This window comes from Meles meles, chromosome 11, assembly GCF_922984935.1.
Source record: "Meles meles chromosome 11, mMelMel3.1 paternal haplotype, whole genome shotgun sequence".
Lineage (NCBI taxonomy): Eukaryota > Metazoa > Chordata > Mammalia > Carnivora > Mustelidae > Meles > Meles meles.
In genome coordinates, this window is record NC_060076.1 from 162,533 (window position 1) to 178,911 (window position 16,379).

Below are 16,379 nucleotides of genomic sequence, written 5' to 3' on the forward strand. Positions count from 1 at the left end.
CTCCTCCATGCCCAGGGGGACAGGTGCTCACATGCACACCACGGCAGAACCCAGACCAGAGGCCTGCCCGCATCCCAGCCTCCGTGTGGTCAGGGAACCGGGACACGCAGGCAAACACAGCACAGGGCCTGGGTCTCTGGAGACAGAGACCCAGGCCCTGGAGGTCAGCCTTTCCCAGCAAGCAGTGACCATGTGGTCAGGGCGGCTCTGGGCAGCGACCCCAGCTCTTTGGTAAAACTGGGGTCGACGGTGAACACGGACACCCACACATCCAGAGTCGTAGCTCCGGGCGGGGATACGGTGAGGGACAGGGACGACTTCTTCTCACGCTGTGCATTTTCCATGTTTAACTTGATCCGTGTATGTTCTTTCTAATCGAAAGGCTTATTTCGGGAAAAGAGGTGTCGTCCAGTGGGAGAGCTCAGTCAGCCTGTGAACGGCAGCACGGTCTGGCATTAGTGACAGCAGCGGAAGGCTGTCCCGGCATTTGGATTTCCTGCCATCACGCCCAAAAGCGGAGCTCATCCGTTAGCAGAAAGGCTTCGCTGGCCTGTGTGACAATCCCATTCCTTCCAAAGACACACACAGAGCTTGGGCCTGAGTGGCAGAGAGAGGACAGAACGGCTGAGATCCATCCCCGCCCTCGATGACCCCACCCGCGGCCCGTGAAGGGAGGGAGGAGAAACGTGTCTCCCTCCAGCTTCGCTGCTGCACTCGCCAGCGTGGGCTGATGGAGGTCACGATGGCCAGCAAAGCCTGGAGACACAGACCCCCACCACCTCTTCCCATGGCATGTGGCCTCACCCCGCCACAGCCCAGAGATCTCTTTCGAAACAGATCCTGGTAACCCAGACCGCGCGGCTCCTGTAGGACTCAGTGAGACGACGCCGGCCACGTAGGGCTCAGCTGCGGGCGCCAGAGACAGCGAGGGCAGAGGCTAACAAGCCCAGGGCCTGAGACGCCGCCACCCCCAGCTCAGACGGGGGGACAAAGGGGGCACCGGGACGGGGAAACCTATGCACGGCTTCTGTCCTCCCTGCCCAGCCCCATACCCGAGCCCGTCTGAGCCTGCTGAGCCCACGGGCCCTGCCTGCCAGGGACCCGGGAGGAAAAATCAGCAACATCCCAGGGACTCAAAGACAGCACCAAGCAAACCAAATAAAACCGAAAGGAGAAACTTTCTGGAGAAAAAAATAAAATTCCCTTCAGCAGAGGAAAGGAAAGGAGGTTCACTCTCAGAACCCACACTAGTGGCCTGAAGGGCGGAGCGCAAGCCACGTGTCGAACAAGGGGAGAAACCCTGAGGGACAGAGGGTGAGACCCGCAGGAGCAAAGTGGGTGACAGGCATGAAATAAGAGGGATCCGGGTGCAAAAAAGATGGAAGCGAGGACTTTGAGAAAAGCCCCCAGTCCCCGGGCAAAGGAGGAGCTTCTGACCCAGAACCGGAGCCGCAGCCCTCAGGACCTCCGCGGCCCCTAGAACCTCCGCGGCAGGGGGCAGCGGGGACCAGCGTGAACCGCAGAACAGCAGGGGCAGTCGACAGAGGCCTCGTGCTGCAGAGAGGACACGGGACAGTCCGTGAGAAGCCAGATACCTTGTGTAAGACATTAGGAATGTCCTAAAAAAGCAAATCAAAATAATCTAGAAAGATGAACTTACTAAAGATACAAGAGGAGGTCATGACGTTCAAGAAAAGCTAGAGGACAGGAAGTCTGCCGTCAGGGCACTCTGTGTGACCGCCTACGGATGAACCCGCACAATCCAGTGCAATAAGACAGACAGACAGACATTCCGACAACGAGCAAGCAGCAGGAGCAGGGTCGGCGCGTCCTGGACGGCCTCCAAGGGGTCAGCACCTTCCTGCCGCCGAGCCAGACCCCCAGCCGGGCCACCTGTGCCCCCACGGAGTCGCACACACGTGGCACGCGCTCCCCGCACTCCGGGCGTCAGTGCCCAGCCCACCCAGAGGCGCACAGAGCTCTGCACCCCGACGCCCACGCCCGGCCGGCCAGCATCGCTGTCACTTCAGGCAGTCCCTGAGTCCGGCCACCAGACACCCCGTGGCTGCCATTGCCGGTCCGATCCCTACAGTGGCCTCGGAACAGGCCCCGCTTTTGCCCCTCCTGCCCTTGGGGCTCCCCTGCACCCCACCTGGAGCCGGATGGCGTCTCCCCTCTACAAAACCCCCCGTGGCCGGAGTCCCTGTGTGTCCCTCGCCTTCCACGGCCTCCTGACCCCCAGGCCACTCCAGTCCAGCCACACCGGCCTCGCCCGCAGGCCCCGCGTGTGCCACGCTCCTCCCTGCTTCAGGGTCTTCCCCGTGTTGCCAGAAGGTTCTCTCGTCGGGGCTGACTCCCTCCCGTCCTTCCACTTTACTCAAAGGCGACCTTTCCCCAGGGGGCCTTCGGGGCCTTTCTCCTGAAAACCCTGAGGCCCCTGCGCTCCAAGCCCCTCTCTCGTCGGGTTTTCCCTGTTGCGGAGGCGGCGGGGACACACGACACCCTTTCCGTGGTCCCCTGCGGGTGTCTGCGGCCGGCTCTGCAGGGCAAACCCGAAGAGGAAGGGGCTTCACGGCTTCGCTGGGCCGGAGGCCCCGTGCAGGAACCGTGCCCTGCCCGCCGTCGGCTCTCCGTCAACGTCTGCGGAGCGAAGGGCGAGCGTGCGGCTGCGTGCGGGGAGACGAGGAGAATCGCAAGAGAAAAGCGCAGGCGACTCCACAGAAACACGTTGGAAATGCTGAGAAAACGTAAGGTTCCCTCACAAAACATAATTTATAAAACTGGCCCGAGTTCTTTTTACTTTGGGCTCAGGTTTTGTCTCACCTTTAAAGAACACACTATTGAGGTGTTACTTAAACTGTTCCAAGCCACAGAAAAAGACTTTAAAAAATCTTTCCAATTAATTTTACAAAATCAGAATAAAAATTCTAGGTAAAGTGGAAATAAAGGGGACTCTAAATATTGCAGTCACATGATAAATTTGTGAAAATTGTAACAAAACTCAGACCCACAACACACATTAGTCTCTTCCTAGTTAGCAGACGCAAACCGCCCAACAGAAAAACGGACAGGGAGTACGCAGAATCACCAAACCTGACTTGAGAGGGAAAACCAACACTTAAAGAGACTCCAGCTCACGAGCAGCGAGTGCACGAGAACGGCAGTCCCAGGGAAACGTCCCTCCAGCCTCGCCGGACCTGCCTCCACCCAGCCGGAGTCAGAGCGTCTCCCGCGCCCCAGAGGGATGGCGGGTCCACGTCCACGCACAGGACAGAAGCGCTGGAGGGAAGGACAGAGGTCGACAGGGCTTTGTTTCGGCAGCACTTTCCAGACGGAGATCAAACTACTTGAAAATGAATGAGTGGCCATCAGCACTCAAACCGATCTTGTGACCCCGCAGAGCACGGAACGAGAATCAGAATCAGACTTCTGAGGGGAGCGGTCTCCAGAAAAATCTGTATGAAAGCGTGTCTGCGACAGGCAGAGATCTCAACTGTGTGTGTGCGCACGCGTGTGTGGGTGAGGGGCAGGCGAGGGATCTGAGAAACAGGCATAAATCCCCCACTACTGACACGCGTTTACTGGGCCTGTGCGCGGAGAAGAGAGACGACCGATGGATGACTGGAGACAGATCCGGAGACACACAGACCGACAGCCAGACGGAGAGACAGAGACGGGAGCAGGTTGGCTGGTAGGTAAGCGCCTCACAGAGCCGTCTCACGAGTGTGACCACACCACGAGGAGCAGACCTCCGCCTCGGGCCGGCTCAGGGACTGCGGGAGATCACGGCCGCCTGACCGTGTCCGACTCGGGGCTCGCAGTGACGGGGCACCGCCACGCGGGCCCTTCTCCGCCTGCCGAGGCGGAGACCCACGGCCGAGCCCTCTTCTGCCGCAGACCGCAGAGCAACAGGGCATTTGGTGAGAAAGGGCTGGTGCGTCTGGTAGCAGCCTCAGGAAGGGGACTAGGGTGGTCTGTGTGATTCAGTGAACCAGAATTCTCCTGTCACCGTTTGAGAAGACGGGGACGAAGCCAGAGGCCCGGGAGCATGGAAGACGGGGGCTGGGTAGGAAGATGGCCAGAACCCTCCGTCCCTACAGTCGGTGACACACACACAGACCCTCTGCCGTGGGGGGCGGCCAAGGCTCTGCGTCCACCCGGGCGATGGCAGAGCCAAGGGCAGTCGGGGCTGCACTGCCGTGAATGAGCCACGGGCCCCGGGCAGCAGGAGGTTCCAGGAGCCAGACGCGGGGCCACCCCTGCTGCCCGGCTCTGGGCAAGAAAGCTGAGTGCGCACCAGCGGGCAGAGGCACCTCACATCCGGCCACAGGAGGGACACGGGAGAGTGGGCGGCAGGGAAGGAAGGGGCCCCGGCGGGGCGGGGCTGGGGGCACCCGCTACCCCAGTCAGAGGACAGACCCCGTCCCGCCGGGCGGGCTCGAGCACACTCACCGACGGCACAGAGGTCGGCAAACCGGTCCTCACCCTCCTCGGCGTGGATCAGGTCGTTGCGGCTCTTCTTGGCGGCCGCCCTCTTCAGCACTGCTTTAGACAAGCGTGGGGAGGGGGGCTGCGTCAGCTGGCAGCCAGCTCACCGGCCTCAGGGCCGCACGTCCCTCAGCTGAGCGGGCGAGGGCCTTCCTGGGGGTCTCCTCCCCGGGCCCCTGGGAGCCCCTCTTAGTCTTCAGGGCAAAGGGGAGAAGGAATTCAGAGGCGAATGCTGCCACTCTGCCTTTTCTCGGCGATGACGTCAGTGGCTACCAGGGAGACCAAGAGACACCCGCGTGGGGCAAGGCCAGGCTGCAGCCGGCTGTCTCCACAGCCCGCCCTGAGGCTAGATGAGGGCAGAAAGGTCGATCAGGTCTGCAGACGCCGAGCACAGACCAGCTCAGTGCCCCAGATGCGGGTTCAACGGAGGCTACAGCAGCCGCAGCCAATCCCTCTGGCCTTGGCTTTGGTGTAAAGAGAGAACAGCCTTCCTGCCCCTGGGCCTGTGCCTGTCGCCAGGCTGGGGACCATAGCCACAGGGCTCTCGTCCCTGCCCTGGCGACCCCAAGCTGTGCTGGGAGCCACATCGCCCTGAGCCCCGGAAACAGGTACAGCTTGATTTCAGCCTGAACTCAGAGCTTCTAGAAGCAGCACCGTCCAGAAGCTCTTCCTGGGACAACAGGAATGACCTAGTCTCTGCCGACCAGCACAGCAGCCTCCAGCACCATCTGGCTTCTCGACGCCTGAAGAGGGGTGGGTGAGCCTGAGGGACGGGCCTCCCGCGTTGCTTCCCTGGGCTTCCACGGGAGCTGCCAGGCCGGACAGCATGGTGTCGGGCCTGCTGGGAGCACATGCTGCCCTGAGCCCCAGCGGGACGCCCGGCGGGTGTGGTGTCTGAGCCCACCGCCAGCTACGTCCAGGCTGGGCCGTGGCTCACCCCTCCCCAGGAGCTGCCATGACTTCCAGAACGGGCTCTGCCCTAACGGACGTGTGGCCGTGGCATCCCCAGTGTGCGCATGCTCACGGGTCTCGCTGGGCACACGGTGCTAACAGTGGTCACCTACCATCCAGAGGGGACTTCTCCTCCGCATTCTTGTCCTCCTCGGCCAGCATGACTTCCTCTGTGAGCGAGACACAGCCTCAGGTGGGGTCTTCCCACACCAGCCCCTGACCAGGGCTTACCCCCCAGCACACAGCGTGGACACCCTCTGCTTCTTAGCCCTTCCAATCCCAGAAGCCCATGGGGCTTGTGGCTGAGCTTTCCCTGCTGAGACAGACACCCTCATGTGTCCCACAGGCAGTGCCACATGAGGGGCACCTGGCCTGTTCCCAGGCTCACTTCGCCCTCCCAAGAGCAGCCACCCCACTGGCCAAGCTCCACGCAGACAAGGCACCTAAGGAGGCCTGGCGGGTGCCCCATAGGCAGGGAGGTATGCCGGCCGGAGGCTGGGGGGCAGTGAGAAAGCCCCGAGCCCAGTGCAGAGCACAGAGCAGGCTCAGGTCAAGGGTCAGGCGCCTGCGTCCGACAGGCAGAAAGCAGCCCCAGGAGAGGCTTTGCTGGAAGCCTCCACTGAAAAGGCCGGTGTCCTCAGAGCCACACGGCCACCTGGTGTCAGGACCCGGGAGAGCTGGGAACACACTCTCGACGCCCCAGCTCCCCTCTCCCAGGCTGGTCTCAACCTCCCCAGGGCCGCTGACCGAGGCCAGGCCAGGAGCACGCCTGCCGCCCCCCGTTCTCACCGGCCTTGAAGATCCACTCCAGGTACCCATTGAGCTCTCGCTCGATCTGCTGCTGCCGGCGAAGCTTCAGGAAGGCCCGGCGGTTCTCGACCCTCTCACGCTCCTTGGCAAACTCTCTGCGTTGCGCAGGCCCAGAAAAGGAAGAGTGAGTGTGAGCACGGCCACCAGCCCGCGGGCGTGTGGACACAGAGGCAGAGGGAACCGGGAAGACGCTGGGACATGACGGTCAGGCCGCGGGCCGCCCCTCGCCACCAGCCTGAGCTCCCTCAGGGGGCCCGGCTGAATGCTCCTTCCTCAGGACCCTCCAGCACGAAGGGACATCTGTGCATCCCAGTCCCCTGAGGGCATCCCGAGAGCAGGGACAGTACCGCAGCCCTGCCCAGAGCCAGCCGAGGCGCACACCCTCCGCGTGCCAGCCTCCATCGTCCGCACCCTACAGAGACCTTCTCAGCGAGATCGGCCCAGAGGCCTCCCACTTTGTTTCTTCCACTGGTTCAGACCCAGAGCCCTTGCTAGGACGGGAAGGACAGACAGGAACAGGGCAAGAAGGACTGCATGGGGTAAGCCAACGATGAAAGGAACACATTCCAGAGCCACCTCGGCCAAACCGGGGAGGCTCGCGAAGACCAGGAGAGAGATCTCTGCCCTCCTTAGCCCTCAGCAGCCCAGCCCGAGCCTCCCAGACAAGGTTTTGAGCTCACACGGCCAGAAGGAAGCCATCCGCACACATGGGCACACGGGCACACCCAAGCACACGCACACTCAGCATCCAGCATGGCAAGCTTCCCAGGCCAGGTCCCCAGAGGACAGGCAGGCACGCCCGTGCAGCCCAACGGCAACATCTATCCTCAGACAAGTGGCCATCTCTCCTCCAAGAGAAGCAGCTTCTGGGCTTGGTTGCAGCGAGCCCAGCAGACCTCACTCCTGGCCCACAGCCACGGCAGGAGGGAGAACTCGGCTCTCCCTGACCCAAGCTCATGACCAGCGTCCACCAGGGCCTGAGCTGTGGCAACCCTGACAATGAGAGCAGCCGGGACCTCCCATCCCCCGCAAACCCTTGCAGGACCCGGGCCCCCGCCCCTCCTCTCCTCTCTATCCAGACCCCATCCTTTGGCCCTGATGAGGGCAGGAGGGCCTGGGGTGCAGGCGTGGGGCAGCAACCACCCCACGTGAGTCCGTCCTAGAGCCACCAGCAGAAACGTGCCACAGTCCAGGTCCCGCAGAACAGCCACTTCTCAAACGGCAGCGAGCAGCGGGCCTGTCCTCGCCAGGCTTCTGCTAAGAAAAGCCCCAAGAGGAATCCTTGATCCTGACCCTCTGGAATGTGCCGGGGCCCGAGGAAGGACAAGCCTGGAGGGGCTCCAAGCCAGCCCTATAGCAGCCCAGACGTGGCCGAGCCACGGAGTCCGGCAGGGCAAGCACTCCCCGGGCCGGGCTGCAGACGCGGCATCCAGTCCGTGCCACCGTGCAGGGTGGCCAGCGTGGGACCTGCCGGCTGTGCGTGGTCTGCTGGCGTGAGGGGCCACATTAGGCTATTTCCAAGCCTGCCCAGGCCTGAAAGAGAACCCTGGGGTCTCTCTGCTGGGCCTGGATGCCTGAGGGAGGCTCCACTGAGACTCATCCGGAAAACTATCCCGTTTCACCTCATCCCCAGAGGCCAGGATGCCCTCGAGGGGGAGAGGGGCTGGGATGTCACCACATCCGTGGCCCTGCTCCGTGAGGAGCACCCCCAGCTCCCGGTTCTTTCTGCACATTCTTCAGGGCAAGCCACACGAAGCCACCCTGAGCAGGGTGCTCTCCCAGCTCACCGCGAGCCCATCATGTTCCTGCCACCTCCCCGGTGTGCACTGTCCTCGGCACACAGCCCGCGCCCCACACAACCACTGTCTGCCGGCCGCAGCAGCCTCACTCCTGCAACCCTCTGGTCCCCTGAGCATCCCCGCAGCACACAATACGCCCCTCTGGTTACCCCGGGCCTGTACCCCAGCTCTTCTCTGCCGGGGAAACCCTCTCCCCACCTTTGCTGAGCCCATTCCTGGTCTCCCTTTGGAGCTCAGTGGAAAAGCCCCTTCCCTGGGTGGTTTCCCTGAGCTCCGGGCCTCCTGAGGCTCAGACCATGCAGCTCCACTGCGCTGTGGGTGTGCCTGTCCCTACGGAGGTGCCTGGAAAGACATGCTGGTGACAAACCCCTTACAGGACAGGACTGAGACTGAGGACACATTCCAGAGCCAGAGCGTGCAGGCCTTGGCTGCACTGTCCTCTCAGTGGCTGTTCTTTTCCAGGCCCCTTGGGTCCACCCGCCTCTCCCGGAGCCCACCTCAGGAGCCCCGGGCCTGAGCGGGAAACTTCGGAGCAGGCAGGATGGAGATTTCTCCGCTAGTCTTCCGGGGGTATCAAACTAGTGTGGGACAAAGCGCAGGCCAGGCCTTCCGGACGCGGCTTCCCGGGGCTGACGGGAGGGCGGGACCCCCAAGCACCAGCCCACCTGGGCCCCAAGCACACAAGGCGTCTGCGGCCTCTGGCCCCAGGCAGGACAGGCAAGTACACTGTGGGGCCAGGAAACAGTTTCTTCAGAGGGAAGCCCCGCCCCTCACCCTCCCTTGTTCACTCCTGCAGGAGCTCGGCACAGAAAGGGGTCTGGAGAGGAGGAGCAAGCCAGGGGTCGGGGCTGGCGGGGAGAGCCCAGTGACCGCTACAGTCGGCCTATGGGGCTGCGTCATCACCGTCCACTACAGCAGCAGGGGGGCCTCTAGGCTCCGGGGCTGCCCAGAAACCACACAATGGACTCAGGTGAGCTCCAGCAGCAGCCCCTCCCCCATCTCAGGGGACAGGGTGAAGGCCAAGGGTGGGATAGAGATAAGGAGGCCAGGGCCAGGGGATAGTGAAGAGAGAGGTCAGGGCAGCAGCACAAAGGACAGGCTGGCCAGTGCTCAGGACGACAGGAGGGACCAGCACAGAGAGGGGCCATGAGGCCAGGCCAGGCCTCACCTTCCCCACATCACACGTGCCCACGTCTGACCACAGCATCTGCCCCTCAGCCCAAGGACACGGGAGGGCAAGCGACGCGCCAGCCCACGCGGCCGCTTACCCGGAGAGCACGCCCAGCACCAGGTTGAGCATGAAGAAGGAGCCGATGATGATGAGAGGGATGAAGTAGAGCCAGTTCCAGGTGTTGCCGGCCGCGTCGTTCGTCTGCAGGCGAGAAGCAGATGAGCAAAACACGGGCCACAAGACCCACAGCCCCTGCTGCAGGAGCACCGTGGACCCCTCCTCAAATGCCCGGCAGGGCCTAGGCAGGGAGTGTTCCGGGGCTGGGGGAGTGGCAGGACCCACAGCAGACCTGCCTCCCTGGCCCCACAGCACCGTGTTGGAAGCTGCCCTGGAGCTCTCAAAGGACCAAGGACAATTAGCACTCCTGGTCTCCGCCCAGCCAAGTGGAAAAGCCAAGGAAGTCGCTCCAGGGAGCAGAGGCTCCCCCGAAACCTGGAAGGCCTCACACCCGGCCTCCACTCGGACACCGCCTCTGCCCTTCCCAGGCTACTGGACATACCAGTCAGCTCTACAGACATTTCTCCTGAATGCAGCCCGGGGGCCCCAGGCCCAAGTCTGATTTTCTGTCTGCAGCGGTCTCCGCAGCTCAGAGGCTGGGAGGTCCCATGCCGAATTTCCCCCATATCAGAGCAAGCCCACAAGTCCCCAAGGCACTGTTCTCACCACGGGCTGGGCTTAAGCTGGAAGCCAGCACTCAGGCATGATCCAAAAACTGAATGCAAAGAAGGGCATCTCGCCCAGACCTTTTGACTTTTATAATCCGGGTCTCATGACATAACACCAAAAGTGTTCAGTTTTTAGCTGAAACTCACTTGCCATACCAAAAACCAGAAAAAGCAGAAACTGAATGAAAAAAAGACGATCATTAGATGCCATGATGGTTAATGTTATGTGTCAATGTGACTGGACCACAGGGTGCCCAGATATTTATCAAGCATTATTCTGGGTGTTTCCACAAATGTGTTTTTGGATGAGACTAACGTCTTAACTGATAGAGTAGAGCAGCTTGCCTTCCGTAAGGTGGCGGACCTTATTCCATCAGTTGACGGTCTGAATAGGAAAAAAGCCCGCCTCTCCTCCAGGTAGAAGGGAGCTCTCCGGGAGACGGCCTGCAGACGCCGCCTGTACCCCTGGCTCTGTTAGGTCTCCACCTGCCGGCTTTCGGACTGGGACCGCACCCCCGTCTCTCCCGGGTCTGGAATCTGCCAACCTAAACTGCCGATTTGGACTTGCCAACCACCACATTCACAAAGGCCAATTCCTAATAATCAATTGACCAATCTCTCTTCCTCTGACTCCATATCTGTGTACACACACACATACGCATCTTACTGGCTCTTCATTTCTGGAGAACCTGACTGATACAGATGGCCGAAGATACTAAGAGACAAAGATGAGAAAAGTATCTGATGGAGATTTTAAAGCAGCCATCATAAAAATGCTTCAAAGGATAACCATGTACACACTTGAAACACGCTAAAAAGGTAGAAAGTTTCAGCAAACAAATAGAAGATACAAAGAAGAACCAAGTGAAAAACTTAGAACTGAAAACCACAATAATCAAAATAAAAATCTAAATGGAAAGGTACAGGGCGCCTGGGTGGCTCAGTGGGTTAAGCCTCTGCCTTCGGCTCAGGTCATGGTCTCAGGGTTCCTGGGATCGAGCCCCGCATAGGGTTCTCTGCTCCGTGGGAAGCCTGCTTCTCCCTCCTCTCTCTGTCTGCCTTTCTGCCTACTTGTGAGCTCTGTCTGTCAAATAAATAAAATCTTTAAATGGAAAGGTACAACAACAGAATGGAGCAGACAGAGGAAAAAATCCATGAACAGTAAAAGAAAACAATAGAAGTTACCCAGTCTGATAAGCAGAGAGAAACCCGACTTTAAAACAAAAACAGGGCACCTGGTGGCTCAGTTGGTTGAGCCTCTGCCTTTGGCTCAGGTCATGATCCCAGGATCCTGGGATCCAGCCCCGCATCGGGCTCCCTGCTCAGCGGGGGGTCTGCCACTCCCTCTCCCTGTGCCCCTGCTTGTGCACATGCTCACTCTCTCTGTGTGTCAAATAAAGAAATAAAATTGTTATAAATTAAAAATAAAACACAAAAACAAGAAAGAAACAACAGAACCTGAGCAACCTGTGGGACTATAATGAAAGATCGAAGATTCATGTCATCAGAACAGCAGAATACAGGAGAAAGAGGAGAAGGCTGAGAAGTACTCAAAAAAGTAGTGCCTAAAAGCTTTCCACATTTGGCAAGAAACATAAACCCACAGATTCAAGAAGTTAAATCCAAAGAAATCCATAATAAGGCATAGCATAGTCAAAATTAGGAAAAGTAAAGACAAATTACTGAAACTGCTATGAAAGAAATGACACCTTACTGACAAGGGGAAAACGATTCTAAATAATCCACGGGTCAAAGAAGAAATCTCAAGGGAAATATAAAAATACACTGCACTGAACAAAAATGAAAATACAACATGTCAAAATTGAAGGGCACGGCGAAAGCAGCATCAAGAGGGAAATTTAAAGCACAAATACATATATTACAAAAGAGGAAAAATCTCAAATGGATAGTCTAAGCTTCCACCTCAAGCAGCTAGGGGAAAAAAAGAGCAACATAAACCCAAATCAATCATAAGCAAGTAAATAATAATGTAAGACGACAAAGGGGTCTGAGTGTCTCAGTCGGTCAAGCATTCAGCTCGTGATCTCAGCTCATGTTCTGATCTCAGGGTTGTGAGTTCAACCCATATTGGGCTTCAAAAGAAAAGAAAAGGAAGAAAAAAAAAGAAGAGAAAAGAAGGAAAGGGAAGGGAAGGGAAGAGAAATAAGAGACTAAAATCAACAAAATTGAAAATAAAAACAATAGAAAAAAATCAATTTTTTAAAACTGGTTCTTGGGGCACCTGGGTGGCTCAGTTGGTCAAGCAACTGCCTTCAGGTCAGGTCATGATCCTGGAGTCCCAGGATGGAATCCTGCATCGGGCTCCCTGCTTGGCAGGGAGTCTGCTTCTCCCTCTGACCCTCCCCCTTCTCATGCTCTCTCTTTCTCTCATTCTCTCTCTCTCAAATAAATAAATAAAATCTTTTTTTAAAAATTGGTTCTTAAAAAAAAAAAACTATTAAATTGACATACCTCTAATAATACTGAGTAAGAAAAAAGGAGAGAAGACAAATGATCAACATCATGAATGAAACAGGGGATACCACTACATAGACCCAGCTGCCATCGAAAGGTCAATGAAGGAATGCCACCAACAACTCGATGTACGTTCGACAACGCAGATGAAATGGAGAAAGTTCTCAAAACACACAAACTAGCACAACTCATCCAGTATAAAATAGCTAAATTTAATCATACTATAATTATTAAGGAAAGTGAAATTTTAAAACTTGCCCCCTAAAAAGGGCAGATATAGTGATCAATAGAATTGATGACCTAGAAATAAATAAATCCCCCTAAAAAGGGCAGATATACTGATCAATAGATTAGAATTGATGACCTAGAGATAAACTTACACTTACGATCAATTGGTTTTTTAACAAGGATGCCAAGACCATGCAATGGGGGAAAGAAGTCTTTTCGACAAATGGTGCTAAGACCACCAGAAGCTGAATCCCTACCACACACCACACGCAACATTGCGTCAAAGTGGTCATAGAGCTAAAGACGGGGACGAAAACTACCAAACTAACCAGCAATGCAGAAGCGAATCTTCATGACTTTGGGTCATGAATTCTTAGCTAGAACCCAAACGCACAATGGTGAAAATAAAAGCAGAAAAACGGGACTTCGTTAAAATAGAAATCATTTGTACTTCAAGTGGCACCATCAAGAAAATGAAAAGACAACCCACGGGATGTGAGAACGTATTTACAAATCATCTATCTGGTAAGTGTCTGACACCATAATAGATAGAGAAAAATTACAGGTCAATAGCAAAATGACAAATTAACCAATTTTAAAATGGGGAAAGAATCTGAAAATACATTTCTCCAAAGAAGACATATAACGGGTGCAATCAGCACATAAAAATTCTCATTATCATGAGTCGTTAGAGGAAATGCAAATCAAAGCCAAGATGAAATACCATTTCACTTCATGGGTGTTTGGTGGAATTTAAGTTAAATCTTAACAAGATGTTGTCAAGGATGTGGAGAAAAAGGAGGCTCGCGCACTGTTAGTGGGAACGCAGGCTGGCGCAGCCATGGTGGACGACAGCTTGGACCTCCCTCCAGAAGGTGAAGACAGAGCTGCCCTACAACCTCACAACCGCACTATGGGTATTTACCCCCGAAATTACAGGAACACTAATTGAGAGGAATACGTGTACCCTAATGTTTATAGCACGTTGTTTACAATAGCCGAGGTATGGAAACCTCCAAGTGTCCACGGATGGGTGAGGAAGAAGTGACGCGTCTACATACAAAGGAATGAAATCTTGCCGCCAGCCACAACAGGGGTGCAGCTAGAGAGCATAACGCTAAGTGAGATACGTCAAGCAGAGAAAGACAAATACCATACCTGCGTCGGCCTCCCAGCTCTGCGGGGAGCCTGCTTCTCCCTCTGACCTTGTCCCATCCTATGTTCTCTGTCACTCTCTCTCTCAAATAAATAAATAAAATCTTCAAAAAAAAAAAAAAAAGAAATCTCTAGACCCCGATTATAGAATTCTACCAATTCTCTAAAAAAGAAACAATACCACTTATATAAATCCCTTCTAGAAAATGGAAGAGGAGGAACTACTTCCTCATTCATTTTCTAAAACTTGTGTTGTCCTCATACCAATATCAGACAAAGACAATTCAAAAAAGAAGGAAATTACAGACCAAAAGCCCCATGAAAATAGATGCCAGAAGGCTTGATGAAATGTTAACTAATAGCACTGGGCAATAGAGAAAAATAACTGCACCATGACACGTGGGGTTTATTCCAGGATGTCAAGCTGTTTCAAAATTCCAAAGTCAGTCAGTGTAATCCACCACACGAACGAGCTAAAGAAAACATCACATCATCATATATGGAAACAATATTTTGTAAAATTCAACGCCCGTGCATGATAAAACCTCTCAGAAAGGAGGAACAGGGGACACACCTCAGTGTGATAAGGAGCATCCACAAAAAAACAAAAAAAACCTGCAGTTCACGTTATATTGAATTTTTCCCTATGATTCGGAGCATGGAAATAGGATTGTTCTCCCCATTCTTAACCAACACACCGCTGGAAGTTTCAGCCGGGGCACTAAGGCATGAAAAGGAGCTGGAAGGCATATGAACATACGTAGGCCTTGTACGCTGAAAACCACGAAATTCCGATTAAAGAAACCAGAGGAGACCGACGTAAACGGAGAGAAGTACCATGTTCCTGGATCGGAAGACCCGGCAGAGAGAAGACGCAATCCCCGCACATGGAACAAAACGAGAAAGGCCAGTGATTTATTTACAGCACGGCCACCGTGATGAGGACTGTGTGGTTTTGGTGAGAGGGACACATAGGTCCCTGGAACAGAAACAGACGCACGCGCGTCTGCCTGGCTAAGTCAGAGGAACATACAACTCCTGACCTCGGGGTTTTGAGCTCAAGCCCCACGTTGTGTGTAGAACTTGCTTTAAACAGGAAAGCAACAGAGACAGACCGACACAGAATCCAGCCAACTTCCTGGGCAGAGTGCAAAAGCGATTCAATGGAGAAAATACAGCTTTTTCAACGAGGGTGCGCGAGGAACCAGACATTCGTAAGCTCAGAAAGTAAGGGAGGAAGGGAAGACGGGAGGGAGACGTGGGAAGAGAAAGTCTCAGCCTAAACCTCACACTTCATACAAAAATTAACTCAAAATGGATCTCAATATGCATGTTAAATGTAAAACAAACTTTTGTTTAAAAAAAGTAGAAGAAAATCTTCAGAATTTAGGACTAGGCAAAGAGTTTTTAGACTTGACCCCAGAAGCCCAATGCACAAAAGGAAAAGTAGATAAACTGGACTTTATCAAAATAAAAAATGCTTTTCCTGTGAAAAAAAAATGCTTGTTCTGTGAAAGAGCCAGTGAAGACTACGAAAAGTCCGGCTAATGGCTGGGGAAAATATCTGCAAGTCGTATATCTGACAAAGAAGTGGTTTCTAGAAGACGGAAACTCCACAGTAAAAAACGATCCAGACTGCGGACACAGGGTATGAAGAGAGGTTTCACGGAGAAGACGCAGGAACAGCGAGTGAGCACGGAAGGACACCAGCACCGTCCGCCGCCAGAGGCACGGGCTGCACAGAGTCACACTCACCAGGCGGCGGAAGGTAAAAACAACGGCAACGTCAGACACCGGCGGGGGCACGACGCGTCGCGCATGGCTGGTGGGCGTGTAAAAGAACACGGGCCTCTGGGAAATTTCCAATTCCTTAAAGAAGTGAGCACGCAACTACTGTACAACCCAGAAACTACACTCTTAGGCATCGACCCCAGAGACATGACAGCTTACGTTTGCACAGAAAACCTGTACACACGTGTGCACAGCAGCTATGTTCTCAATAGCCCCAAACTGGGAAGGGTCCAGAGGTCCTGTAACGCGACTGCTGGGCAGGGCGTGGCGTCGGCCACACCCAGGAATCCCGACGAATCCCCCAAGAACCACGTCAGTGAAAGTGGCCAACCCCAAAAGCAACACGCGTATGGCTCCCTTTACTAACCTCCCCGGAAGGACAGCGACGGCAGAGTAGTGGTTCCCAGGGGGCGTGGGGGGAGGGGAAGAGAGAAGGGGGCGTGGGTGCGGAGGGGCTACCGGGGGTCCTGCCGGGGTGGAAGCTTCTGTGCCCCCACTGGGTCGGGCTCAGCATTCTGGTTGCGGTAGGAGCCCCTGCATCATTAGAGGACACCGCGGACCACAGACTCCAACAACTGCATGCAAACCCTCAGTTACCTCCAACGATCCCCGTCTCCCCTGCAGGTCCCCCCTGCTGCACCCCCTGGGAGGCTCCGGCCAGAGCCAGACGCCGCCCACTGTCCCCAACCCACACTGTCTTCTCCAGCACATCCCGGTTTTACCTCAGACGCTCCTCTCGTCAGGTGGCTGCATCGGACCTGGTGGGTTTCCCTGAAAACTGTTTTC

At 55.6% G+C, this 16,379-nt stretch overlaps 1 protein-coding gene across 15 annotated transcripts in view; it reads right to left on the reverse strand.

Annotated features, from left to right (window-relative positions):
• CACNA1B (calcium voltage-gated channel subunit alpha1 B) overlaps window positions 1-16,379 on the reverse strand; it is a 179,992-nt gene that overhangs the window by 122,079 nt on the left and 41,534 nt on the right. For 11 of the 15 annotated variants that reach the window (XM_046022835.1, XM_046022830.1, XM_046022829.1 and 8 more), the window contains exons 7-10: window positions 9,317-9,420; window positions 6,229-6,344; window positions 5,553-5,609; window positions 4,453-4,545 (exon numbers count right to left, since the gene is read on the reverse strand). In XM_046022835.1, coding sequence (XP_045878791.1) covers window positions 4,453-4,545; window positions 5,553-5,609; window positions 6,229-6,344; window positions 9,317-9,420 — 370 coding nt within the window. The remainder of the gene's footprint in view (window positions 1-4,452; window positions 4,546-5,552; window positions 5,610-6,228; window positions 6,345-9,316; window positions 9,421-16,379) is intronic. The other 4 variants (XM_046022836.1, XM_046022834.1, XM_046022833.1 and 1 more) reach the window with 1 other exon arrangement.